A 22,562-nucleotide genomic window follows, 5' to 3' on the forward strand; every position below is an offset into this window, starting at 1 on the left:
CAATTTTAAACAGCTCTGATCACCTTGCCTAAGTCACCCCACCCGCCTCTGGAAATATACATTGCTATAACCCTAGCCAAGATAACATCCACAGTTCTTAGTGAATTTATGTGCTAGAAAGCTTTAAACAGCTGCTGTAGAGTTCCCACTCTTAAAGATGCAACACGCTTGAAATCCTGATCCTGAATGTTAATATCACATTCTTCAACTGTTAAATTGCTGGCTCATCTGCACTTGCCAATAATGATACTGGCAACACCTGTGGTGCACTGTAACCATCACTATATGTGTAAGCGATTATTGAAAAAAAAAAATGCAGACAGTTCTCGAGAATACTCCCCCCTTTCTCTTTTTTAATAGTTGTGTAGTTGCTTTCACAATGTGCAAGAATTTGTGACACATGATGTAGACCACTGCATCCAGGTGACGCATTCTGCGACAATCACTTCTGCGATACTATTGCCCTCGCGTAGCGTAGTGCTCAACTAGCCAATCAGCTCATGCGATTTTGCTCAATCAGCCAATCAGCACGTGTCTGACGGTGATACTATCGCCGAAAGCGATCGTCACAGAATATGTCCCCTGAACACACATTGAATATTATTTCTTGAACTGGTGTCGTTTAATTAGGAGGGCACAAGTTTGTCATGCAATATTACACAATGTATATTGGTCATCATAAAATCAAAAAGAAATACATCTTTGCGTCGTACTTGCATACATGAATGGCAAGAAAAATTTACCTTGTACCCCAAACCTTTATTGCAGTAATCTTAATGTTCCTAGTATTGCAACAAAAATGCTACAAAAGACCAGCCGTTCACAGCTGCAATGTCAGTGAGACAATACCTATGATTACCTAACAAGAGAAAAGTGAAATTCACTGCACTGACAGTTCCAAAGGCCATAACCATTTATAAGGCAATGCTTTAGCAGCGTCTGATAGTTAACTCAGCACAGTAACAATGCATTGTTAAACAATGTGGCCAATTCAAAATGAGCCCACTTTTAATGAGAAACAGTTTCACGTTGTACTATACTGTGGACACGTGCATCAAACATTCACATCTAGTGATAAGTTTCATGCATCCATGAAGAAAAATCAAGTTTGCTCTTCTATCTTGACACAAAAAGTTCAGGCCAAGTAATGTGTAACAGCAACAAGAATCTGTAGATATGCATTTGCGAGATGCTATTTGTCACTTCAACATTTTAAAATACACATCATATACACAGTTCAAACACTGACTATTGTTGTTATCACAATGCAGCAGACAAGATTGCACACTAAATAGTTCAGGACCGTTAACATGTGAACAGTGTTTCCACACTCCTGTTTATGTGCAGCATGGCGATACAGTTGCCTTTGCTAAACATGGGATAACATAATGCAAAACCCAACATAGTGCAGTGAAATTCTCAGGCCGTGAATTTTTTTTGTGCTTGATGTTGGTAACCCTGCAAAATAAATGTCTGTTCATACATGCAACATCATAGAATGTTCAATAGAGCATAGGTTGTGAAGTTGCTACATTGCAACCAGTTTTTTGCAACAATGTACACAGGCCAGAACATTTACACCATTTGTGCAGTAACAGTTCGATCTTTAACTAATTTGCAACAAAACCACACTTTAAATTAGAGAAATTGTCAAAACAGCTATTCTACAGTGTTGTGCTTTAAGTCATGTCTTGCAACTCGGAACACGGGACTGGTGGTATTGATTTTCACTTGCACATAATGCAGAACATCTGGGAAGATGCTGAATGCTCTATGGATTAAACAGCTTTTAAAAGGGTGCATGTAGCATGAATTTTACAGAGTTTGAAGACATCAAAACCCCAGGTGGTCAAAATTAATTTGAAGCCCTCCACAATGGCCTCCTTTATAGCCAGTGTTTCTTTGGTACTTTAAACTCTGTGAATTAATGAATCAGTCAATCATACCCGATGCCTTAATGCATGGTGACGAGAATTAAATATGCACTATGATTTCGGCTTAACCAGGTTAAATATTAGCACATGACACAGCATGTCTGGTGAGATGTTTTTTCTTTGCGGAGACTCGGCATATTGTACTAAATTTAGTGCCAATTGAAGTAGTATTACACGAGACTTTTCGCTTGCTTTGCTTTCTTGTATAGTTGCCTTCAATAGTTCGCTAATTGTATAATCCTTTAACCCTTTAGCCCCCAATGCTGATCTATACTCGTCATGGGAGGTTGTACCAATATTGCCAATGACGAGTCACACTCGTTCAACCCGATGTGCTCCTCCCATTGCCAAAGATGAGTTACCGTCAGCAATTGCCGCTAGGTTCAATTTTCAACACTGTAGGTTAGTAGAAGTCTGGAAAAACATGTAATCAGGTATCAAGTAATATATTTTCAGAATCAGAATGACATAGAAAAAATTCATGGCTACATAAAAAAACAATAGTAATTTGATATGTTTTTCCAGAATTATTTTGTGGGTTAAAGTGTTAAAGCAACCAATTCAATATGCACCCATAATGGAGCGCAGCTTCCAGTGTCCCGAACAGGCTTCCTTCCTCATTACATCATGAAAACTGAAGGTGATGATCATGTGGTGTCGCAAACCACTGTTGTGCAAGTCTGTCAGTCGAGGGCTGTGGTTGCAGGCCATACAGCCACACCATGACACATTCACTGTCGGGCACTCAATGCGATATGGGGAAAGAATTTAAGAGGCGTGTTCCATGTTTCGCAAGAAGCGAAGCAACAATAGATGACCAGGCTCATTCATTGTCATTGTGGAGAAGTGCATAGTGACAGAGAAAAGAATGCCTAATGTGGTGGTGCATGCCCACCTTTCAGCAACACAGTCACAGCATGGCCTGCAACCACTGCACTACGCTGACTGACATGCACATCAGTAGTTTGCAATATCACACAACCAACACTTCTGATTTACACGATGTATCAAAAAGTTCAGCTCAACACCCTATACCGTGAAGTTATGTTCTGCTTGCGTGTTTCGAACTGGTCGCATTATAACATATATATATCTAATGGTTTGTTGCATTTCAAAGAACTGAGGCTTTATCATGATTGGTGACTCAGCAGCTATCTAAAAAGGCAAAAAAAAAAGTGAGCCACATAATGTTTGTGTCTGTAGCTATAAGTTCACCAAAGCTTTACAAATGAAACATCCAGTCTGAACAACTAGCCCATACGAAAACTTGCATTGCAGCTATTTCAATAATTAGCTTAATCAGGCAAGTAGTCATTCTAATGTGATGCTTGTCTCATATGGCAAAAGTGAAGTTCCTTACCACATGAAATGAAAAAGCACAAAGCATGTATGCATTACAAAATTTATCATTTGCAAAAATAATTTATCACATTAACCAAGGCCAAATTATAAAAAGAGGAGCTGAGGATATCAACATGTTGGGTGGTTAAATGCACAGTGCGAAATCCTATCTCTGGATGATAAAATCATAATGTGCACTGGATGAGATATCACACTTAGGAATTGATTAAGCAGCAGAGGGAAGCACAAATGTACACAGCAAGACACCATTGGTTGCAAGTGGATGAAAAACTGTTGCTTTTGTTATGAAAGGGTACTGGCTCTGTATAATATTTACTAAAAAGACGATTTCCCAGCATCATTAAACTATATTTGCTTGGATGGCATGTGCTTCAACCACATTGATGGCCTATGGCAAAACACTAGCACAGTATGCACGAGGCACAGAGTTCCACGAAAAGTGCCATCAGGAACCCAGTGGCCTCTTAAACAGTACAATTGTTCCTTTGACTCATTCTCGGCTTTCTCAAAGGTAAAAAGCTAGGAAAATATGCGCTTAGTGCCTTCAACCAAGCACTAAGTTTTGGGATTGGTGACTGGTTTATTTCGAGTAACATAAATCCATCTCGTGGCAATTTTGCTGGATAAAGGCCTCTCCCAGCCACTTCCAATTATCCCTGCCATGTGGGAATGAAAACCCACCCTATATCGACAAATTTGTTAATTTCAGCACCCCATTGAGGATATCACTGTTCTGCTATAATCAACTGTATTCCCTTTCCCTAATCACCCATTCTGTTGCCCTAAGAGACAACCTGCTCCATGCATTACATTACCTATCCAACTCCAGTTCTCGCTCTTAAGAGGAAGCTTTAGCTCGGGCCCAACTCCGACGCAGCCTATTCAAATACATGTAAAACGCAAAAACGTTTTTCTGAGATAACCCCTGGACCAATTTTAATGAAATTTGTTGCAATCGAGAGAGAAAGTTAATTTCTAGTGACTATTGGAAGCGGAATTTCGATTGATGTCCTGAATTTTGTTAAAGGAATTTTCACAAATGCGAAAGATAGAAAAAAATAGAACGAAGTTTACAAATCCATAACTCTGCATCAAAAACAGATATCCCAGTTCCGTAAAAGGCATCCATTAGTCCATTGAAAGCGGACAAATTCGATATGTTATTTTATATCTTACGTGAATTGTTCATGTTGTTTACAAAGATTGTGCAAAAGCTGTAGTTGAATATTACTAAATTTTTTGAGATTCATGCATAGCATATCAATTTTGTCTGCTTTAGATGTACTATTAGACGCAATTAACAGAATTGTATTATCATGTTTCGTTTCCGAGTTGTAAATTTGATAGTTTCGTTTTTTGAAAATGTTTGATTTTTTTTCAATTTTTAAGAAAACATTGAGGGCCTAAATCAAAAATTCGAAACCAACCGTCATTAGATATTAAGTTTTTCTTTTAAACAAAACAAACATCGTCAAATTTGGTGCAGTGGTTGCCAAGCAAAACGAATTCTCCTTTTACATGTATTTAGATAGGAGCACCCGAGCTAAAGCTTCCTCTTAATCTCGACTAGCATATCATCAACCCTCATTTGATTCCCAATCCACACTGTTGTCTTATCTCTAAAGGTTACCCTCATCATTTTCCTTCCCAACGCCTCACTGTATGTATGCTCTTTAGATTCGTTACCACTTTCTTGATCAGCTGCTAAGCCTCTGAGTGGCTTGTTAATTCAGTGGTTAGACAACACTCACTTGATCAATGTTGTAACTACTACCATAGCGTTAAATTCTCCTAGAAAGACATGTTTACTTGTTACTGCTCCACCCAGGGATGTCTTTAGCTTAGGTGCATTGCTGCTACTGATGGGGCACACTTGGATGCGCTTGCACAAGGCCCAAATGTCTACAAAAAAAAAAAAAGCCACTGACAGCAATTGGGGCTATGTTTACATTCAAATCAGCTAACACAATACAACAACCAATTAAAGGAACCAAACATTTCGCATACAAGTGCATACACCATAGCGGGTGTATTCTGCCATTAAAGTTTCAAAGTTCAGCAGATACAGAACAGATACCACCATAAAAGTTAGGTTGCAGGCAAATAAACTGAAAAACTAGGTAGCAGCGAAAGTGTAGCATTTGCTTTAGACAGTGTCTGAAAATACAAATTGCAATGTCAATCTTTTTGCATTTTAATGTTTAATGTAAGTATCAAAGGTGCAACACATTTTCTCTTGTTCTGTTTTTTTCTTCTTCTTCTTTTGTGACTGCCGATCACTGATAGCCATAAACACAAAGCACTGTTTCTCTCTTAGCACCACACTTAGTAAAATAAGTTAAAGAACATAAATTTCGCTCATACAATACTCTGGTCTTAAAATTTAAAGGCCAGAGTTAAGAGGCTCGTATATATACACATAAAGACAAATATATTTTTGTTGAACACTTAAACATTAGCAGCAATGTTGCTAATTCAGGCCTAGCCCCAAAACCATATTCATGCAATACACCCCAGGACAAATTTGTTTATGGCACAGTGACAACAGATGTGTGCACTAAGTAGAGAATACCTTGAGGAAAGTTATGACAGTTTTATAAGACCTGTTTTGTAATGACATAATGCAGCTTCAAAGAGACAAGCAATGTTTTGACACATGAACAAGTTGCTGACAATGGCAATGCAGTGAAGTAAAAAGAAAAAGGAAAGATCGCACAGTTGTACAGAAGCTGTTTCCTAACAAGTGACACCCTTGAATAAGGGCATTAAATATTACACAAGTTTCCCCACACTGCCATAGTGCATAATACCATACAAGTTGCCAAGACATGATGTTATGTCATTATATTCTGTGGCAACGCTTGCTTCCAGTATTCTTAATATTCCCCAACACCTGCAAGTTCTGCCTGCTCAAAAACACTAGGAACAGCACATGGCCTTGGTAAACTTGCATACGGTTGTTCAGAAAGGACAAGCTTTCATGCCCTAAGGCAAAGATGTACATAAGAGGGGGAAAAAAACCTTGAAAACAAATGTGAACATGCACATTTACCAAAAGCACAAATGTATAGATTCCACTAAAAAAATAATGTAATGTTTACATTATCAAGAACCTGAATTGTTTCCAACAAGTTTCCCAGTAAAAAAATTGTCTGTACGTTGATTTGTGCTTTTGGACACATGTCCATTCAAAGAACCTGTAAGACATCCTTTGAGCACAGAATCACTGGCACCTTAACTGATAAAATGTGCACATGCAAGATAATTAACACACACAATAGCAAGGGCATCTGCATCCTCCAAAGAGTGTTGCTGATGTGAAGTCTAGCTGTGCTCAACCTTGTGGCTTAAGAAAATATGTTGAGCACAATATAAAAAACTTTCACTCTGGGCACTTCCCTTGCACTTTGTAAACAAAATATCTAGAGTAACAAACACCACTCTAGGCAGTGAACTGTAAGTGGCTGCATGCTGATGCACAAAACTGTTTGTGAGCTTTCACACCATCTGCAGGCCTTTACAACATGACTACCTTGACCTAAATCATTATTTCGTGGCATGGTGTGCTAGGCTCATGTCATATACGAGCCTCTATAACTGCATAACAGTACCGGTAGCAAACAGGCCATACTCCTGGAGCTTCTGGGCCTGTAGACTGAACTTGTAGCTTTCAGTAGTGCCCCTCTTCAAGGTAGCCCTTAATACGAGATGGTAGTGGAAGTCTTTGGATGTGGTCAAAGCGTGTGTACTGCCGGATCACAAAGCGACAAAGGTATTGTAAGGACCGAACATGAGTAAGTCGTGACACAGGTTTGATGAGGCGCACTGGGAAAGAGGGAACACCAGGGCTTCGACCCCGTGAATAGCAAAACACACCTGACTGAGAATAGTTCATGGATTCTTGGATAAGATCAACAATGCAGGCACGACCCTCAGGTCCAGACTGAGCATAGAAGCTGAATAGACCATTGCAGTGCTCAATTCTCGTATGCAACGTTTTGCCATATGACTTAAACGTAAGACTCAGCAAGTATCTGTCGTCAGAGCTGTCTCGTACAAGGAAAGCACCGTCTGGCTGGTCAGCCAGCTTCTCTTCGGCTTCGCCCCGCGTAATCGGCCCCCAGTACCAACCGTGCTTAGATAACTTGAACAATTCCTCACTTAGACTACTGATCCTTGAGTCTTCTCGACCATCCGTTTCCGGCAACACGGGGACAAACACTGACGGCGTACCGTCGCACAGGGTCTGCCGAGGAGGAACCTGCGGTCCTTCCGCAGCAGATGAAATTACGGAGGCTTCGCTACGTAATCTGTCCGTGCCTCCAGCAACACCTGCCGACTGCGTGGTGTCGTCGTGCGCGCCAGTCCTTTTCCAATGATCTTCGCATGCTGTACTCGTGTAGCTGTGGCCATGCACAGTGACCGGTTGAGACAAGCATCGATTACTTGTTGCTGGAAGCTGTCTCCCTAATCCTTCCTCAATATTGCATGATGTTCCACGCTGCTCGAAATTCAGTTGGCTGTGCGTGAAATGTTCTGCGACACCCCTGACAAATCCTGCCTGTCTGTCAGGTACAGAAGGGGCTGCGAACGACGAAGATGAGGGCAGATCGTGACGCGTGGATTCAGTCTCGCCATCAGCATCACTGCACGCGCTTTCACCATCCGAACGAACTCCGGCACGAACATAATTGTCATTGGCGTCATTGGGTGAATCTTCATGCAAGTCGGGTGCAGTTAACGACGAAGACCTTGCGCAGTACACGGTCACGTCTCTTTTTCGACTGTTTGGCTCTGGTGGTCCTGAGCAAACTTCAACACCATTCTGCAGAGCAAGTTTCGTTTTTCGCTTTCGCCAGTGTTCGCGCAGCGATTTGAAAAAGTTTGTCTTCATCTTGGGCTTTGATGATATCCCAGAAGTACACAGACGTTGACAGTCTTCTAGTTCACTCTCCGACTTCTCTTGCGTTGTGTCGCCATTTGCACTAGCCTGTCCTCTTGCACCGCTCCCCGAAGGAATTTTACGGCGGAGCAGCATTTTTAAAATTCTGCTATACTTTCACCTTGGTTAACATTCAAGTAGGCAGCTGCAGCTTACCTCCTTCAACAACACCAACTTTCCCCCGCCCATCTTCCCTACCCTCGCAAAACACTATGCCCACAACGCGATACCTGTGACTGGATTCTTTCATGAGTTTCACGACACTTTGGTAAACCTTGCCGTGGCACTTACTTCGCAGCCATGTTTGCAGCTTGCTTTGAGGCAACAGAATGGTGGCTAGCGCCACCTAAGAACAAATTTCTCTCTCTGCTACGCTGCTCACCACCATGCCTGATCCGCCAGAGTGGGTTGCAGTTTTCTTTTTTTTTCTCTTCCTTAGGAAAATTAATTATCCGGTTGTGAGAGACAGAAACAGCAGAAGTTCTAGCCGTTATAGCGTCATGGCTCGAAGACTAATAGGTGTTGTCCAAAACATGCGCCATAGGTTGGCACAGTACAGTAAAAGAGAATAGCGCAAACCAGGAAGACCATATAATGAGAAGGACACATAAAATTCTGCTATACTTCACCTTGGTTAACATTCAAGTAGGCAGCTGCAGCTTACCACCTTCAACAGCACCAACTTTCCCCCCCCCCCCCCATCTACCCCTGAAAAACTCCTATGCCCACAACGCCATACTGGCCATACCTGCGGCTAGATTCTTACACGGGTTTCATCTTTAATGAAACTTCGGTAAACCGTTCTTGCCGTTGCGCTTACTTTGCAGCCATGTGTGTGTTTGCAGCGCTTCTCTGTGTGCCCTCTCATTTTGTGGTCGTCCACTGGTTTGCACTATTTTCTTTTACTGGACATGTACCAACTCGTTCCTACAGAAGTTTCATTGAAATTCATTGGTTGGCACACTGAATTTATAATGCACATCTTAAAGGCTATGGTTTTGCTGGTTGAATGAGGCGGAAGTTATTTTGGGAGCCGAAAACATGTAAGACGTCGGGTTTTGGACACCTCAACTTTCGTTTCGATAACGGCTCATTATGATCATTACAATCTATCATGGTTTCATTTGTTGGATGTACATGTCCTTAAATACAAATTCGCTCTTATGAAACTGATGCAGAAAACATATACGGCACCTTCGTCCTTCAGGAAACTCCGGCATTGGAAAATCAGAGACCCGGGTTGTCGTTGTCGATCTCGGAGGCCATGCAACTAGTAGCAATAAGACGTTTAACATCATGTGACCTGTTCTTTTAGTTGTTTTTGCTTTACCTCTGTTCTTTTCGCGCCAAAATTCTGTGCGTTGAGTGCATGCCGGTAGTCTGTTGTGTGCTGTAGCGGGAAGTTGTGGTAAGCTTATAATCGGATAGTTGCACTTGCTTAACTTGGTTATAAAAACTTGCATAATGAATTGGAATACTTGTAAATTTCCAAGTATGCCCGCTTTCGCTTTTGAAACGACCATTTAAAGCTGCGATCGTAGCGAACAAAGCCGCGAGGCCGGAGTGCGCAACTTTAGTTTGAGGGGACCAGATCGTCGCGCAGCTAATTTTCTCATCTTTTTTTTTTCATTTTCAGTGAATCTGAAAGCGAAGGATGTCGTCACCTTCAAGCACACCTCGGAGGAACACGAGAAGCACGAGCCGAGAGCCGCGGACACGTATGTTGGTCGATGCCTTCGACTCCTGTGCAAACAGCCTACTTGAAAGCGTGCAACTTGAAGGGTTTTGATATTGTTTGTGCGCAAGTGCCTTCTTATGTCAGTTGTATGTTCCTTTTAAACTTGCGTCGAACCGTAGTGTTAACCACTGCCGCCAGCTGCTTGCATCTGGAACTGGTCGCATTTAAAGGGACACGGTAGGACGTAAATCGGTCACCCTGGTTTTGAACGTTATATCTTAAATACTACGTCATATGTTAACGCGAAATTTTTGTTTGCTAATTTGGGATACCCTTTGGCTTAATTTTCTGCAGTGTTATAGCAGCGGTACCTTTTTATAGTTTCTGTAATTGTGCTCCTAATTTTACCCAGGTTTCAGTGTACCTTTACTGAGAAAATAATGACACGATGAATCGGCAGCTTTATTCCATATGTTAGTTTAAAAAAATGGCTCACACTAGTCACGTCTTGTAAAAAGAGAACTTCTGGATTAAAAAATTGTTTTTGCCAATGCAGTATAAAGAATGTTTTAATATTCCTAGTTCAGACTGTTGATAATTTAATGGGCTATTGGCTGTAAAAGCTTCACTATAATCTGGTAAGTAGAACCAGCGTCATTCAATACTTTTAATGATGCAAAGTATTGAAGCACACTGGTAGTGCCTAGAAAAGGCACGCCCATGAGCAAAAGCATAGGGACCACAGTTAAAAAAAATTGAAATTGGTGAGTGCACTGGAAAGTTTGCAATGACTGCAGTTCTCAATTTCGAGGTACTTGCATAGCCATCTAAGAAAGTTGGTTTTATTGCAGAATCCCCTGTTTTTTATACTATTGCTCACAGGTGTACATCAAAGTTGGCAGGGAGCAGAAAAGGCACTTCTAGAAAAATAGTTCGATGCGATCAGCATTCTTTGGGAACTTACCAATTTTCCTGCTTGTCAATTTGTATCTAACGTCATACACCCATTGACTCAAGTTGTCTACTAGCTTATGTCAATAGGTATGTGCTGATGGCTGTCTTGCCAAGCAGACAGGGACCAATTTGTATGTGGCCAAATAGAAAACTTGCTGCTGGCTGCTGTCTGGCCTACTAGAAAACTTGGGTCACTGGGCGTTTGTTTTACTCGGTATATGCGCGTTTTGCGCCCATATGCGCCCATTCTTGGCCAGTCCTCCCGAGTAGATGTGCCAAGGTGACACTAGGGGTATGTAGCCTTAAATATATCAAAGCGATCGCACCCCACTGCTATAGGAATCTTTGCGTCAAGCATGGCTGCTTTTATGGATAGCTATTGCAAAGAAGTTGCAGCTTAGATATTAGGGATAGTAGGGGTTGCTACGGAATTTCAACTAAGGCTGACTGAGTATAACAAAACATACTGTATCGTGCTATCATTTGACATTGTTTTTGGCAGCGAGATTTCCACTTCATGTAATGTAAGATTTTTCAGTTTAACACTCTTAAATGATCTGAGAATGATCTGAACAAAGATGTGTGGCGTGCCGGTGCCTGCAAACAATGAGAATTAATTCCTCCCTTCCTGCAGGTATTTGCAGTATGCTAAACATTGAGCTGCTGTACATGAGGAACCCCTGTGATGGGGGTTTGATTTTGTTTGGCACTAGTAAAATTATAAAGGAATTTTTTGTCTGTGTTTCACTGAGCAGTGCCGTTAAAGAGGCTAGGCCTATATTTTTAGACTGTACTATGATTGGTGGAATATTTAGATAGCCAGAAATAAAACTGGTCTGACAGTGCCAAGAATGCTATTCGTATGAAAAACACTCCTTTAGAGATTAAAGGCCCTCCCCCCCCCCCCCCCCCATCCAAAATTTCCCTGAACGTACAGCTGCAAGAATTTCTTGAAATGATGTCATAGTAGCAAAGTTAAAGGTGTTGATGAACGACTATGAGGCTGCTGTGTTTTCACGCTTGCCTTCACTACCCTCCCCACAATTGCTCTCCTCCTCGCTTTGTACTTCTCTGTACCCCGTTTCACCAGCAAAAACTATAGATCGTTTGAGCCAAGCAAGACAGAGGAACCAGAATAGCTCTTTGTTCTCCTCTGATTGGCCTCTGTGTGAGTCCATCAGAATGAAAGTTTCAAGGAAGGGTCAGAGGCACATAATGTGCAACCCCTCTCTCTTCTCAGAACACACAGCTGGTGCTTGTCATGTTGGTGCTCTTGTTCCTTGTTGACTAATTGACAGTTTTGTGCTGATGGGATCATGTGTAAAGAAGGGACCAGAAAAGTGCAGAAAAAAGCTTGGGAGTGTTTTTGGAGTTTGGGGCTTCTTCGTGGTGTGTATCGTCAATATGTTTGCTTAATATGATTTTCATGGCATTCTGTACACATTGGCCCTTTCAGGTCCATTATTCATGTTCAGCTTCATATTGTGCATGGCAACTGAAAAAATCTGAAATGTTTGTATGTTGTAAGACATTAAGCGGTTAATGTAGCTCAAATCATGCTTTAATGATATTTGACATTGTGTCCCATATGTTGACCACCATGCAATTTTTTTCCTCCATTTTCAGCGTCGAGAAGCCTCAGAAACACACGTGAGTAGTGAACATTTGAGCAAATAGGTGGCTGTCTTATAATTTGTTATGTATTAACATTTGCACGTTTTTTCTGCTGCCACTGCTTTAGGAAAGAAAATAGATTTTTTTTTTTAATGTTTCAGAGTTTTCCCTTTACTAATGTGCTGTTTGTCATCTCTGCCTGCATAAAAGTTGAAAAATAAAAGTATTTTGAACTTTGCTTAATACAAGTACTGTAATGTAAAAATCACTGCTCCTGCGGCAGGCAGTCAGGATGGCTAACTTCCTCCCAAGTGAAAATTTTCCACTGGTGTTCCAACTGGTTCCAGTCTAAATGTTTTATGACAAACATTTACAGTTGTAGTTGGGACCAATTGCAGCTTCTTCCATTTGCAAATTATCGTAGTTGGGTCTGATTTACTTGTTCTAGTTAGGACATGTCCAATATTCTCAGCTGTGAATAAGTAATTGGTTTGATTTGCAAAATGAAACCAGCCTGAAATGGCACCAGTATCCTGCTGCAATTCAATTTCGCTTCCATTCACAGGTTTCGGAGAGCTCGCTTTCAAAGCTTTTGATGTGGCAGGAGCTTTAGCATTGCACTGAAATAAAAGGAATTCTGGTGGAACGTTATCACTGGTCATGTACACAGTTTGCAATCTGACTGGGCCAGTTTGTTCCTGACTTGCACCGAGTGCAAAGCAGTGTTGGCAACTTTTTTTGACAGTTGCCAAATTGCAGCCCAAAACACTCCATTTTTAACGAAAAGTCTAAGCTGTCATGACAACAACTTGCTTGGAATTTTGTCTTTTTATTTATCTTTAAGCTATAGCTATAAGTTACCTATTCTGGTTGTGAGTTAATGGTTGTAATGGGAAAAGGATAGGCAACCTTTGATTTACCAAAATATGAGATCATAAGATTCTGTTTGCAAAGAGGAAAGAATATGCTGCAGCACATTCTTTCCTCTTAGTGATATGGTGCTTTCAGCAGCACAGTCATTGGGGAACTTTGGGTGTTCACATTCATCTAAACATATACCAGCATACATTCACACAGGCACTTTCACCACTTGAAAAGCACCTTGCATTTTTTCTTTAAGGTGAAAAATTGGTCGAAAAATTTGATGCCCCGTTTTATTGAAAAATTGGCCGTCCGGCGTTATGGCACCAAGATTCAATAGCACCAAAATTGATGGGAGTCGAACACAATCTTTGGTGTTAAGGCATAGGTAATTAAGATATAGTTAGTTTAAGACACTCGAACCCACGACCCTTGGTGGGAGTCGAACCCACAACCTTTAGTGTTAAGGCACCTTAACCCACAATCTTTGGTGGGAGTCGAACTTTCGACCTTTCGTGGGACCAAAATTCAATGAACCATAATTGATGGTGTCACCATTGATGGTCGAACCCACGACCATTGGTGGGAGTTAAACCCACGACATTTGGTGCTAATTGTCGAAGTTAATTATGGTAGAGTTAATGAAGGCAATGCAACTGATGACTTTTGGTTGGAGAAAAGTGATTGGAAGTAGCAACACATCTGAATGAGAATGTCAAGTAATTTAATGAATGCCTTGTGAGCTTCCAGGCTTACGCCTTCATCCTTTTTTAGCGTATCTAAAGTGACTAAAGTCAACTATTTTTTTTTTTTTTTTGCATGGTGAGAACAAAGGATGCCTGATCCTCTAGTGGATCTTGGTGATATAGCATGTTTATCCCCCATGCAGACTCGCATTTCCTTACACACTTAGAATGCATAGCTTGTATTTAAAGCAGAGGGAGCATGTTTAATAAGCTTGCGCCAACTCACTGCCTTTCCTTATTTACTAACACTTTATCTTGTCTCATTGTGCCATCTGCAACCTGCTTCTTTGCTTGAAATGCTACTTTTGGTGGAAACAAAGTACAATAGGAAGTTTCTATAACGAAGGGCTTTACAACCTTCGAAGTTATTCGTTATACACGTCACGTGTTAAAAAGGTCGCGCATCGCACCACTCACTATAGAATCAAGGGTGAATTATTTAGTTTTTTAGACAGGTCATTTTGTTGTAGAGGCATTTGGCGTTCGACTGTATTGCAGATTTTGGCTCTACAGCATAAGCACAAATGCACAGCTACTCAATATTACCTATGTATATGAGCCCGCAGCTCCTCCTGCTTTTCAGCAGTTGAGTTGCAAATTTGCATTGCATCTTTCAATATATTTCACTCAACTTGCTTCGCATCTACACTCATCTGATTTGGCTGGTAATAATGAAAAGCCTCCTATAAACTGGGAATATGACTCTTGAAATTGGCTAGCCCTATGGACTGATCTCACTCTCTTGCAAGGAGAAAGTCAAAGAGATACCATGGAGGGCTGGGGCATGGCTATTTTCCATTTATATTGGACAAACAAGGCAAACATCATTGTGGTAGCATTATTGCTTAAGATCAAATGCTAAGTGCAGTATATCAACAAATTTTGTACTTGCAAGACACCAGTAGAATCTATAGGGGTCCTAGGGTCTCACAGGAGTACCGACCACCGGGGGTTCGAGCTTAGTGAGCCACAGGGCTGCGTCAGTTGTCGCCTAGCGTGCTGCTGTGCGTGTGTTCAGGCCGCAAAGGGGCTACTGAGCGTTATGCATGTAAGAAAACACAGTATTGCCTGGAGTTAAGCTGCTGGCCCCAGTACAAGTCACTGTGTGCAAACCTACTTGTTATTACTAATTCAAACCAAGGAAGGTGCACCAAATCACTAGCATTTCTAAAAATTTGAAGAGAAACATGGATACATTAGATTAAATAAGAGATAAAATAATTTCACCATTATGATTAAAAATCACAATAAATTTCATGTTGTGACATACGAATTGAGCTATAAAGGTAACTTGTTGCCTCTTTGTGGAAGTTTGTTTATTTAATTATAGTGCACACAGTGTACGTGCATGCATGTGCAAAAAAGATCAGCATGAAGTGTTTTGGAGTCCAAAACAATACAGAGCGCCATTTCATTGCACTAAAGCATAAGTTTAGCAACTTCCAAAGGTTATTACTCGTGCTTTTCAGTGAAAGGCACTCTTGCAGTGATGGAAGTTTTGTGCCAAACTGCGCTGGGAAGGAAATCCTTCTACATGCAGCGCCAAATTGTCATTTATAGCAGATAATGCGGCAGGCCTATGCTGGCATGCACCTGCTTTTAATTAAGAATATTTTGCACATGAAGGTGCCACGCATCAAGCAGCCATCCTTCACAACTCATCCTCGCACACTTTCGATCACAGCTACATCAATATGGCATGCGGCCGCCATCTTATTGCACTTGGACATTATACTGACGGCGACGTTGACACAGACGATAACCGCCGAAATTCGCGTGGAGTTTCCATTTAATTGCTATTGCAATAATAATTATGTTAAATAATTATGGTGACCCACAATTGTAAGGGCACAGCTGCTCGACATGCCTCCTTTCTCGCGGTCACTTAGTGATATATTGACAAGTGCGTTAGGCTCAATTACGTCTAGGCAGCCCCAACATGGAAAAAAAAAATTCAAGGGGGGACGTGTGTTGACATACTTTCGCCATTTTTTGATCAAATCTGATGAAACTGCATATGCTCATTCAGTATTTCGTGTTTATTTTAAATATCTAATTATATCTTGCGTGTACATACCTGCCAACCTTCCTGATTCTCCCGGGAGACTCCCGATTTTTTACTGAACTTTCCGATTTTACGATCACTGTCTTATATCTCCTGAAATGTTGTCTCTGTTCGCGCAATAATGGATTTTGCGAAACCAACACCGTGGAATCTGCAGCTGCATCATAATCGTCAGCATCACCAACAATGGCTGCACTAGCGCCATCGGTATTGACTAAGCAGCCGACTACGGTGCCTAGTAAGCCGACTGAAGCCAGAGCCAATGTAGCTCTTGCATTTCACACATGCCTTCCTCCATGGTGCATTGTTACTGCTGTTTGTGTGTATGATAAGGGTTGGCTAGGCCGTGTGTGCGGTGCACCATGTAAAGTTAGAAACATCGTGTGCTTGATGCCATGGCGCTATCAAAGCCCAAGAAAAGGTATTTGCAAAGGTTTTCGCGATCTTACACTTCTGAATTTCCGTACTTTTTGACATCAAGAAAAGCGGAACATTTTGCATTTTGTAAAATGTGCGGATGCTACGTCAGCGTGCCTCACGATGGCAAAGGCGACTTGAAACTGCACATTTCTATGGCGAAGCATCAAAGCTATGTTCGCACCGCTGAGTAACAAGACAACATAGTGAACTTTCTCTGGAACAACTGCGACGACAGTGTCATACGTGTGGAGTGCCTGTTTACAAGATTCCTCCCTGAACACAATCTACCCCATAGCATCAGCGACCACGTTGGGCCTCTTCTACGGAAAATGTTTCTGAAATGCGATGAGGCGAAGCATTATGGATGTGGACGCAACTCTGAAGAATGCGGAGATAGCCAACTTGAAATTTATTTCACAGGCATCGCTTTTGAGTATTCGTTTCTTTATTCAGAGTTTCCCTCAGCTGCTGCCCCGACATTCCAATGAATCTCCTGAAGACACTTTAGAAGCTCTCGAAGCTGAGTTTGCCACTCTACAGGCGTACAGTCTTGCAGAAGACATTCTGAATGAAGAAATGTGGGATGTGCAGTGGTCCATGGTTGGAAAAAGGAAAAACACTGATGGAAAACATGTTTCACCGAGTTGGTAAGGTGATGCTGGATTTACTCGTGATACCGCATAGCTACGCAGTGTGTGAGAGTATTTTAAAAAGGCCGCATAAAACTAGGACTGAATTCCGCTCATCGATGTTCAACACAACCCTTCTGGACCATGTTTTGAGCAAAGCTACTCCGACAAATTTTTGAAGTGAGCAAAGTCTGCTACTGCAAGGTCCCTGCCAAAGGACTCGCCGAACACTACCTGAAAGTTTGAACAAAACACGCCCCCCCCCCCCCCCTCCCCTCCGGTCCCATCGGAAGTTGAAACAACAAATGCACCCCCCCCCCCCCCCTGCTGGCACGAATAAAAAATCTCGATTTTTTATCTCGCCAGGCTGGCAGGTATGCATCTACATAGTAGTTGCCGAGATAATTAATAATTACCTTCTCTTGTTTGTTGAAGCAATAAAAATTTACCTGCTAAAGGGAAGAATGCAAACAACATATAGTTGGATAATACAGTACATAAGCATAGCAATGCGGGAAACAGATTCTAAATTGAGCAATTTGTCATTTTGCAGCCCATTGAAGTTCTGTGTTCACAGTATCAGTAAGAGCAAATGTAAATGTAAATAAAAAACATTTGGAGCTGAAAATAAAAGAAATCTGCTCTCAGCGTTGCGTTCTCAATACATTTAGCTTTGTGCTCAGGGTGTCTACCGACCGGGAAAACCGGGAATTCTCTGGGATTCTGAATAGTTTGGAAATACTCAGGGAAAACTCGGAATTTCTGCGTCTATCAGGGAAAATGAGCAGTAATTTTATTGAAAGGGAACGAAAGTCACGGTAATGCTGGCTCGAGTAACAGAGAGGAATCGTAATGAATCCTTTTGACGCCGTGTCGTCCCCTGGATGAGTTGCCAGTGTACGGTCAACTACAGACTTTCCGGACGCCTGATAGTTCGGATGGCTTCGCAGCACCATAGAGTCAATGTATAAGAACGTCTGAAATTTTGGATGCGAGAACCCTTCATTGTCCCATTTTCCAAACATTCTGCCGTGACCACCGGTCTGAAACAACAATAATCAAAGCCACCATCATCACCACCACTTTGATTACCTTGCCGCCTCAAACCGGCGCTCTCGCACACGGATTTGCTGGCAGCCGTAGCCACCACCGCGGCAACGCTAGGCCTAACTGCTTCGACGTTCACTGTTAAGTTCTGCGCTGTGTTTTTCATTGAAAGAATTCGCCACTGTCGGCAAAGGCACCAACTCTGCCTTTGTGGCCCTTGGCATTACTTCGAAGCACAGAAAGCACGACATTTTGCATGCCGGTTCCCGAAAATCAGCTTCGTCTCTGTACAGCAATATTACATGGTGAAGCATACGTGAACATATTGAGGTGACACAACAAGAGTGGGAATGGGCAATTGTCATAAGACACAGTGTGTATTCCTTAATTATACATGAGTGCACCCGCCACCTCCTGTCACAGTATGAGCATTGATATGCCTAATAAGTGTACTGGCAGGCCTTCAGAGCTTTTTGGAGTGTGCCTGTGGTGATTTGAACCCTTTGAGGGTTGTTTTTCGCCGTACGTGACCGCCCAGGGTCGATTTTTTTATTGCAGATTCCAATTCTTTTTAGGGACCTATTTCGAAAAAAATTTACCGCAATTTTTCTAGGGTGACTGTAAAGTGAGAAAAAAGTATTTTGCATTGGTATATATGTACTCTTCATTCATAAATAACAACAATGAAAAAAGGAAATAAACTTATAAGAATTAAACATTTGGTGCATTTTTATACACAAAATTCAAGGCCTTGAAAAAGTGCATACGAGAATATTTTGCAAGACCGAAATGTTCCTGCTCTTCCACTAATATCTAATATGTACATCTAGCGTAATCGAACTACGTAGGTGCACGCATTCAAGAAAACTGTGTGGTTGTGTGCCCGTCAAAAAGCACAACGTTTGACAAGCTTCCGTTAATCTTCATCTTATCGCTAACTGGAAGCAAATAGTTTTCGTGAGTGTCAAAAAAAAAAAAACCAGCGGAAACGCATGCACAGCGGCATCCTTCATATGCCCACCCCTGTGAGCCCTAAACGAGTGAGAAAGAGGCGGTCGCTCTTTGAGCGATTAGTAACGAGATAGCCATCAGTTTTGCAAGCGAAAGAAGCCGAAACCGCCAGCAGAACAGAACCCAAACCTGTGCCCACCCATGCTAGCGCCAATGCGCGATCAGTACGATACAGACGTGCGGGAGCGAACTAGCGCTAAAACAAACCATGCAACGAAAATTGAGAGAGCTAGGTGCGCGGAAAAAATTCTCTGAAATTCCCACATAGTGGCAGCACATGACAGAAAAGAAAAAGTTAGGAAATTGGCGCGCTTTTTAAACGTACAGATGGCGCCATATGGCATCGACCATTTTTGGAGTTGTTCGCGGGGCCTTATATTTATGTCATTGACCCTCAAAGGGTTGAGGGCCCCTCACCAATTCTGTCCATATTGAGCTGACAAGCGTTGTGCATATTATGCTCGCGAACGATCGCGTCTGCTAACTACTTTAGCTCTTTCCTGGCCGCGGAAAGAGCTGAAATTTTAAACCGAATGCCGTCTGCCCTCCTCCTCGCGGGTGCCACTCTCTCAGCCGTAGAGTTGACGTTTATTGCGCAGGTATGCCTACATATATTGCCCTGCTGTGACGTCATGACTTTGAGAATTATTCAAAGCAACATCTATTATTTGTGTAGTCTGTTGCTTCAATAGACGAAATAAAGTTTAGAGAAATAATAAAATACACAGACCAAATGCCTCTGTGTTCTTGTTTTACTTCGCACCACAGTAAGAGAGATGTAATTCCGTTTTGTCTGCTTCTTCCCACGTGCAGTCGCGAATGCAGACAGCGAAAGTATGTCATTTTCTACCATGTTCCATCACGCGATCATGCTCTATGAACTGCTTGTGTCTGTGTCGGGCAGTGCCTTGGTATTCACATAGCACAGGCTCATACCGCTAGCCAGGTGTTCTTGTGCGCAGCTTGCAAAATCTTGTGCTGCGTGAAACGAGGTAAACGCAACAGCTTGCGCGCGATGCTGTCAGCAGAAATGCGCCCCGCAGCAAAAAAAGCTAGGAAAAAAAAATGAAGGTGGGGCCCGTGACGTATGCGTCACGCGATCCTTGAGCTCCGGTATGTGAGAACGCAGGGAAGGAATATCATTTGGAGGCTAGACGGGGAAAGTGAAGAAAGTGTCTCTCTTGGCAGTGGCCCTCGGCTTCTGAAGTCATGGGTTTGCGGCACTGAAATATTTATATCTCGGCTATTAATGAACCGACTTGAAAAATTCTTCCGGCAGAAGGCTCCGTAGAGGACACGTAACAATTTCCAGTATATAATTGAAATTTGCTGTGTGGCCAGGTAAGGGGGCTTTTAAGGGCCGTGAAAGACATGCATTCATTTTTTTCGAACTGCCCGATTTTTCTGATATTTTCGCGGCCCCCAGTGAGTTTGAAAAATTGGACGTTGACTGTACAACTGACTGAGAAAATGCTTCAAATGGTCGATGGGGCGAACGTGCCATGCAGCGGAAGCACAATGAGAACAGAAAGGACCTATGCAGTGAGGAATAAACAGGAAAGGAAGCGTGCCGCTGCTTCTGTGAAAGAGCTTGATCTCAAAAAACATTGGCTGGCACCGAGATGCAGGTGTCCCTCATCCAAACTAAACTCTTTAAAGCAGGGAAACACAACACTAAGGTTTTGTGCGCAGGCTGAAAGTATGTCAGGACAGTTGAGGTTGGCGCACCAACTGTTCAGAGAATCTCACTTGTGACAATGTTCAGGCCTCATACCAATGAGCTTGCTGTCAGTTGAGAAATATAGCTCATGTTCGAAAATATTTGCTTCTGTATGCATCTCCTTTTTATTCGTATTTGAGAATGCTCAACTCGATTTGCAATGGTTTTTACCATTTTTTTTGAAGATATTTTATTCAGTGGGCATGTTACTAACCCCGCCATTCTGTCTTCATTTTGAATAAAGTAAACACTAGTCCTTACTATTCAAGCTGTATTAAGTCATTTTTATATTTTGTAACATACCACAGAGTGGCAGCATCGGGCGACATGGTGTCAACCCGTCTTGACATAAAGTGAAGTTCTGTGTCACTCGGGGAATTTTGCAAAGGCACTCAGGGAAAACCTGGGGAATTTGGAAATGTCGCACTTGGTAGACACCCTGGTGCTGCAAAAAAATAGCTCTAGCTGTCCTAGATTTAAAGATATTGGTACAGCAAACAAGCAAAGGGACCAAAGACCATGTTTTGAAAAAAACTAGAAAAAATAAAAACTTTACTCAGTGCAATATTGATGCATTGTTCAGTGCTATACAGCAAAACCTATTTACATATTTACATTGAGAATTGACTAGTAAGCCCCATAGTGATCTGCATGCAGAACTTCAAGCTTAATGCATTTAGCTTACATGCCCCAGCATGCATCCTCCAGTGTGAAACGTTCTTTACCGAAAAAAAAAAAAATAAGCTCAGTGCCCTTCGATTTTGTGAAAAAGGATGACCAGCAAATCTGTCCATGTGGCCCCCTTAATGGTGAACATCAGCTCCGCCGCGGGTCGGCCTGGCTTTGCACTATCTTTGGGATCGGCCCACGCATGGGGAGTGCTTAACGCCTACTTCACCTCTGCTGCGGGTTGGCCCAGCTTTGCACTATCTTCAGGATTGGTCCAAGTATGGGGCGAACGCCTGCTTCACCTCTGCCACAGGCAGGGCCAGTATTGCACTATCTTCGGGATCGGTCCACGTGTGGGGGGAGTGCTTAACGCCTGTTTCACCTCTACCGTGGGTTGGCCCGGCATTGCACTATCTCCAGGATCGACCCACGTATGGGGAGTTTTTTTTCTTACCACGCCAGCAACACGAAAATTTCCTTGGACGGTAGAGGTATGCAGCTTCACTGTAAAAGTCGTTTGCCGATTACTGGTGCTCCGCTTTTCGTGCGCAGCACGGTTGTTCACGAGGAATGGGTTGCACCTTTGGTTGATGCGGCGCCACCGTAGATCGTGCAGGAGATGAATATCTTTAATTGGCAAAAAAAAAAAGAATTCATTTAATGCCGTTTGCCAATTAACAGTGTTCCGCATTTCCTTCACAGCGAGAGAGTTCACGAGGAACGAGCTGGACGTTTGGCTGCTGCTCAAGCGCGGCGAACTCCGCGCCGACGCGACATCGCCGCAGATTGCACACGAAATTATCTCTATGGCAAGACCGTAGTCATGTTCACCTTTGCCTGCTACCACACTGCAACTTGAGTTTTACACAAGACGGCAGAGCATTTATAGGATCGAGGCTTACAATAACGA

The 22,562-nt window shown here is 42.3% G+C and overlaps 2 protein-coding genes across 4 annotated transcripts in view; one reads left to right on the top strand and one right to left on the bottom strand.

Annotated features, from left to right (window-relative positions):
* Window positions 1–738: 738 nt before the first annotated feature.
* LOC139054107 (uncharacterized) lies at window positions 739–8,635 on the bottom strand. Its single transcript, XM_070530651.1, has one exon. It carries the CDS (start codon window positions 8,332–8,334, stop codon window positions 6,967–6,969), a length of 1,368 nt encoding a protein of 455 aa, XP_070386752.1. The 5' UTR covers window positions 8,335–8,635; the 3' UTR covers window positions 739–6,966.
* dpa (disc proliferation abnormal) overlaps window positions 7,992–22,562 on the top strand; it is a 133,978-nt gene continuing 119,407 nt past the window's right edge. The window contains exons 1-3 of one of the 3 annotated variants that reach the window (XM_070530649.1): window positions 7,992–8,128; window positions 9,875–9,956; window positions 12,497–12,520. In XM_070530649.1, coding sequence (XP_070386750.1) covers window positions 9,893–9,956; window positions 12,497–12,520 — 88 coding nt within the window. In that variant the 5' untranslated portion in view covers window positions 7,992–8,128; window positions 9,875–9,892. Of the gene's footprint in view, window positions 8,129–9,543; window positions 9,647–9,710; window positions 9,731–9,874; window positions 9,957–12,496; window positions 12,521–22,562 lie in introns of those variants that run through there. The other 2 variants (XM_070530648.1, XM_070530650.1) reach the window with 2 other exon arrangements.

Source organism: Dermacentor albipictus, chromosome 1, assembly GCF_038994185.2.
Source record: "Dermacentor albipictus isolate Rhodes 1998 colony chromosome 1, USDA_Dalb.pri_finalv2, whole genome shotgun sequence".
Classification (NCBI taxonomy): domain Eukaryota; kingdom Metazoa; phylum Arthropoda; class Arachnida; order Ixodida; family Ixodidae; genus Dermacentor; species Dermacentor albipictus.

Excerpts from the sequence above, each read along its gene's own strand:
- LOC139054107 (XM_070530651.1), bottom strand. The coding sequence starts at position 8,334 with ATGCTGCTCCGCCGTAAAATTCCTTCGGGGAGCGGTGCAAGAGGACAG.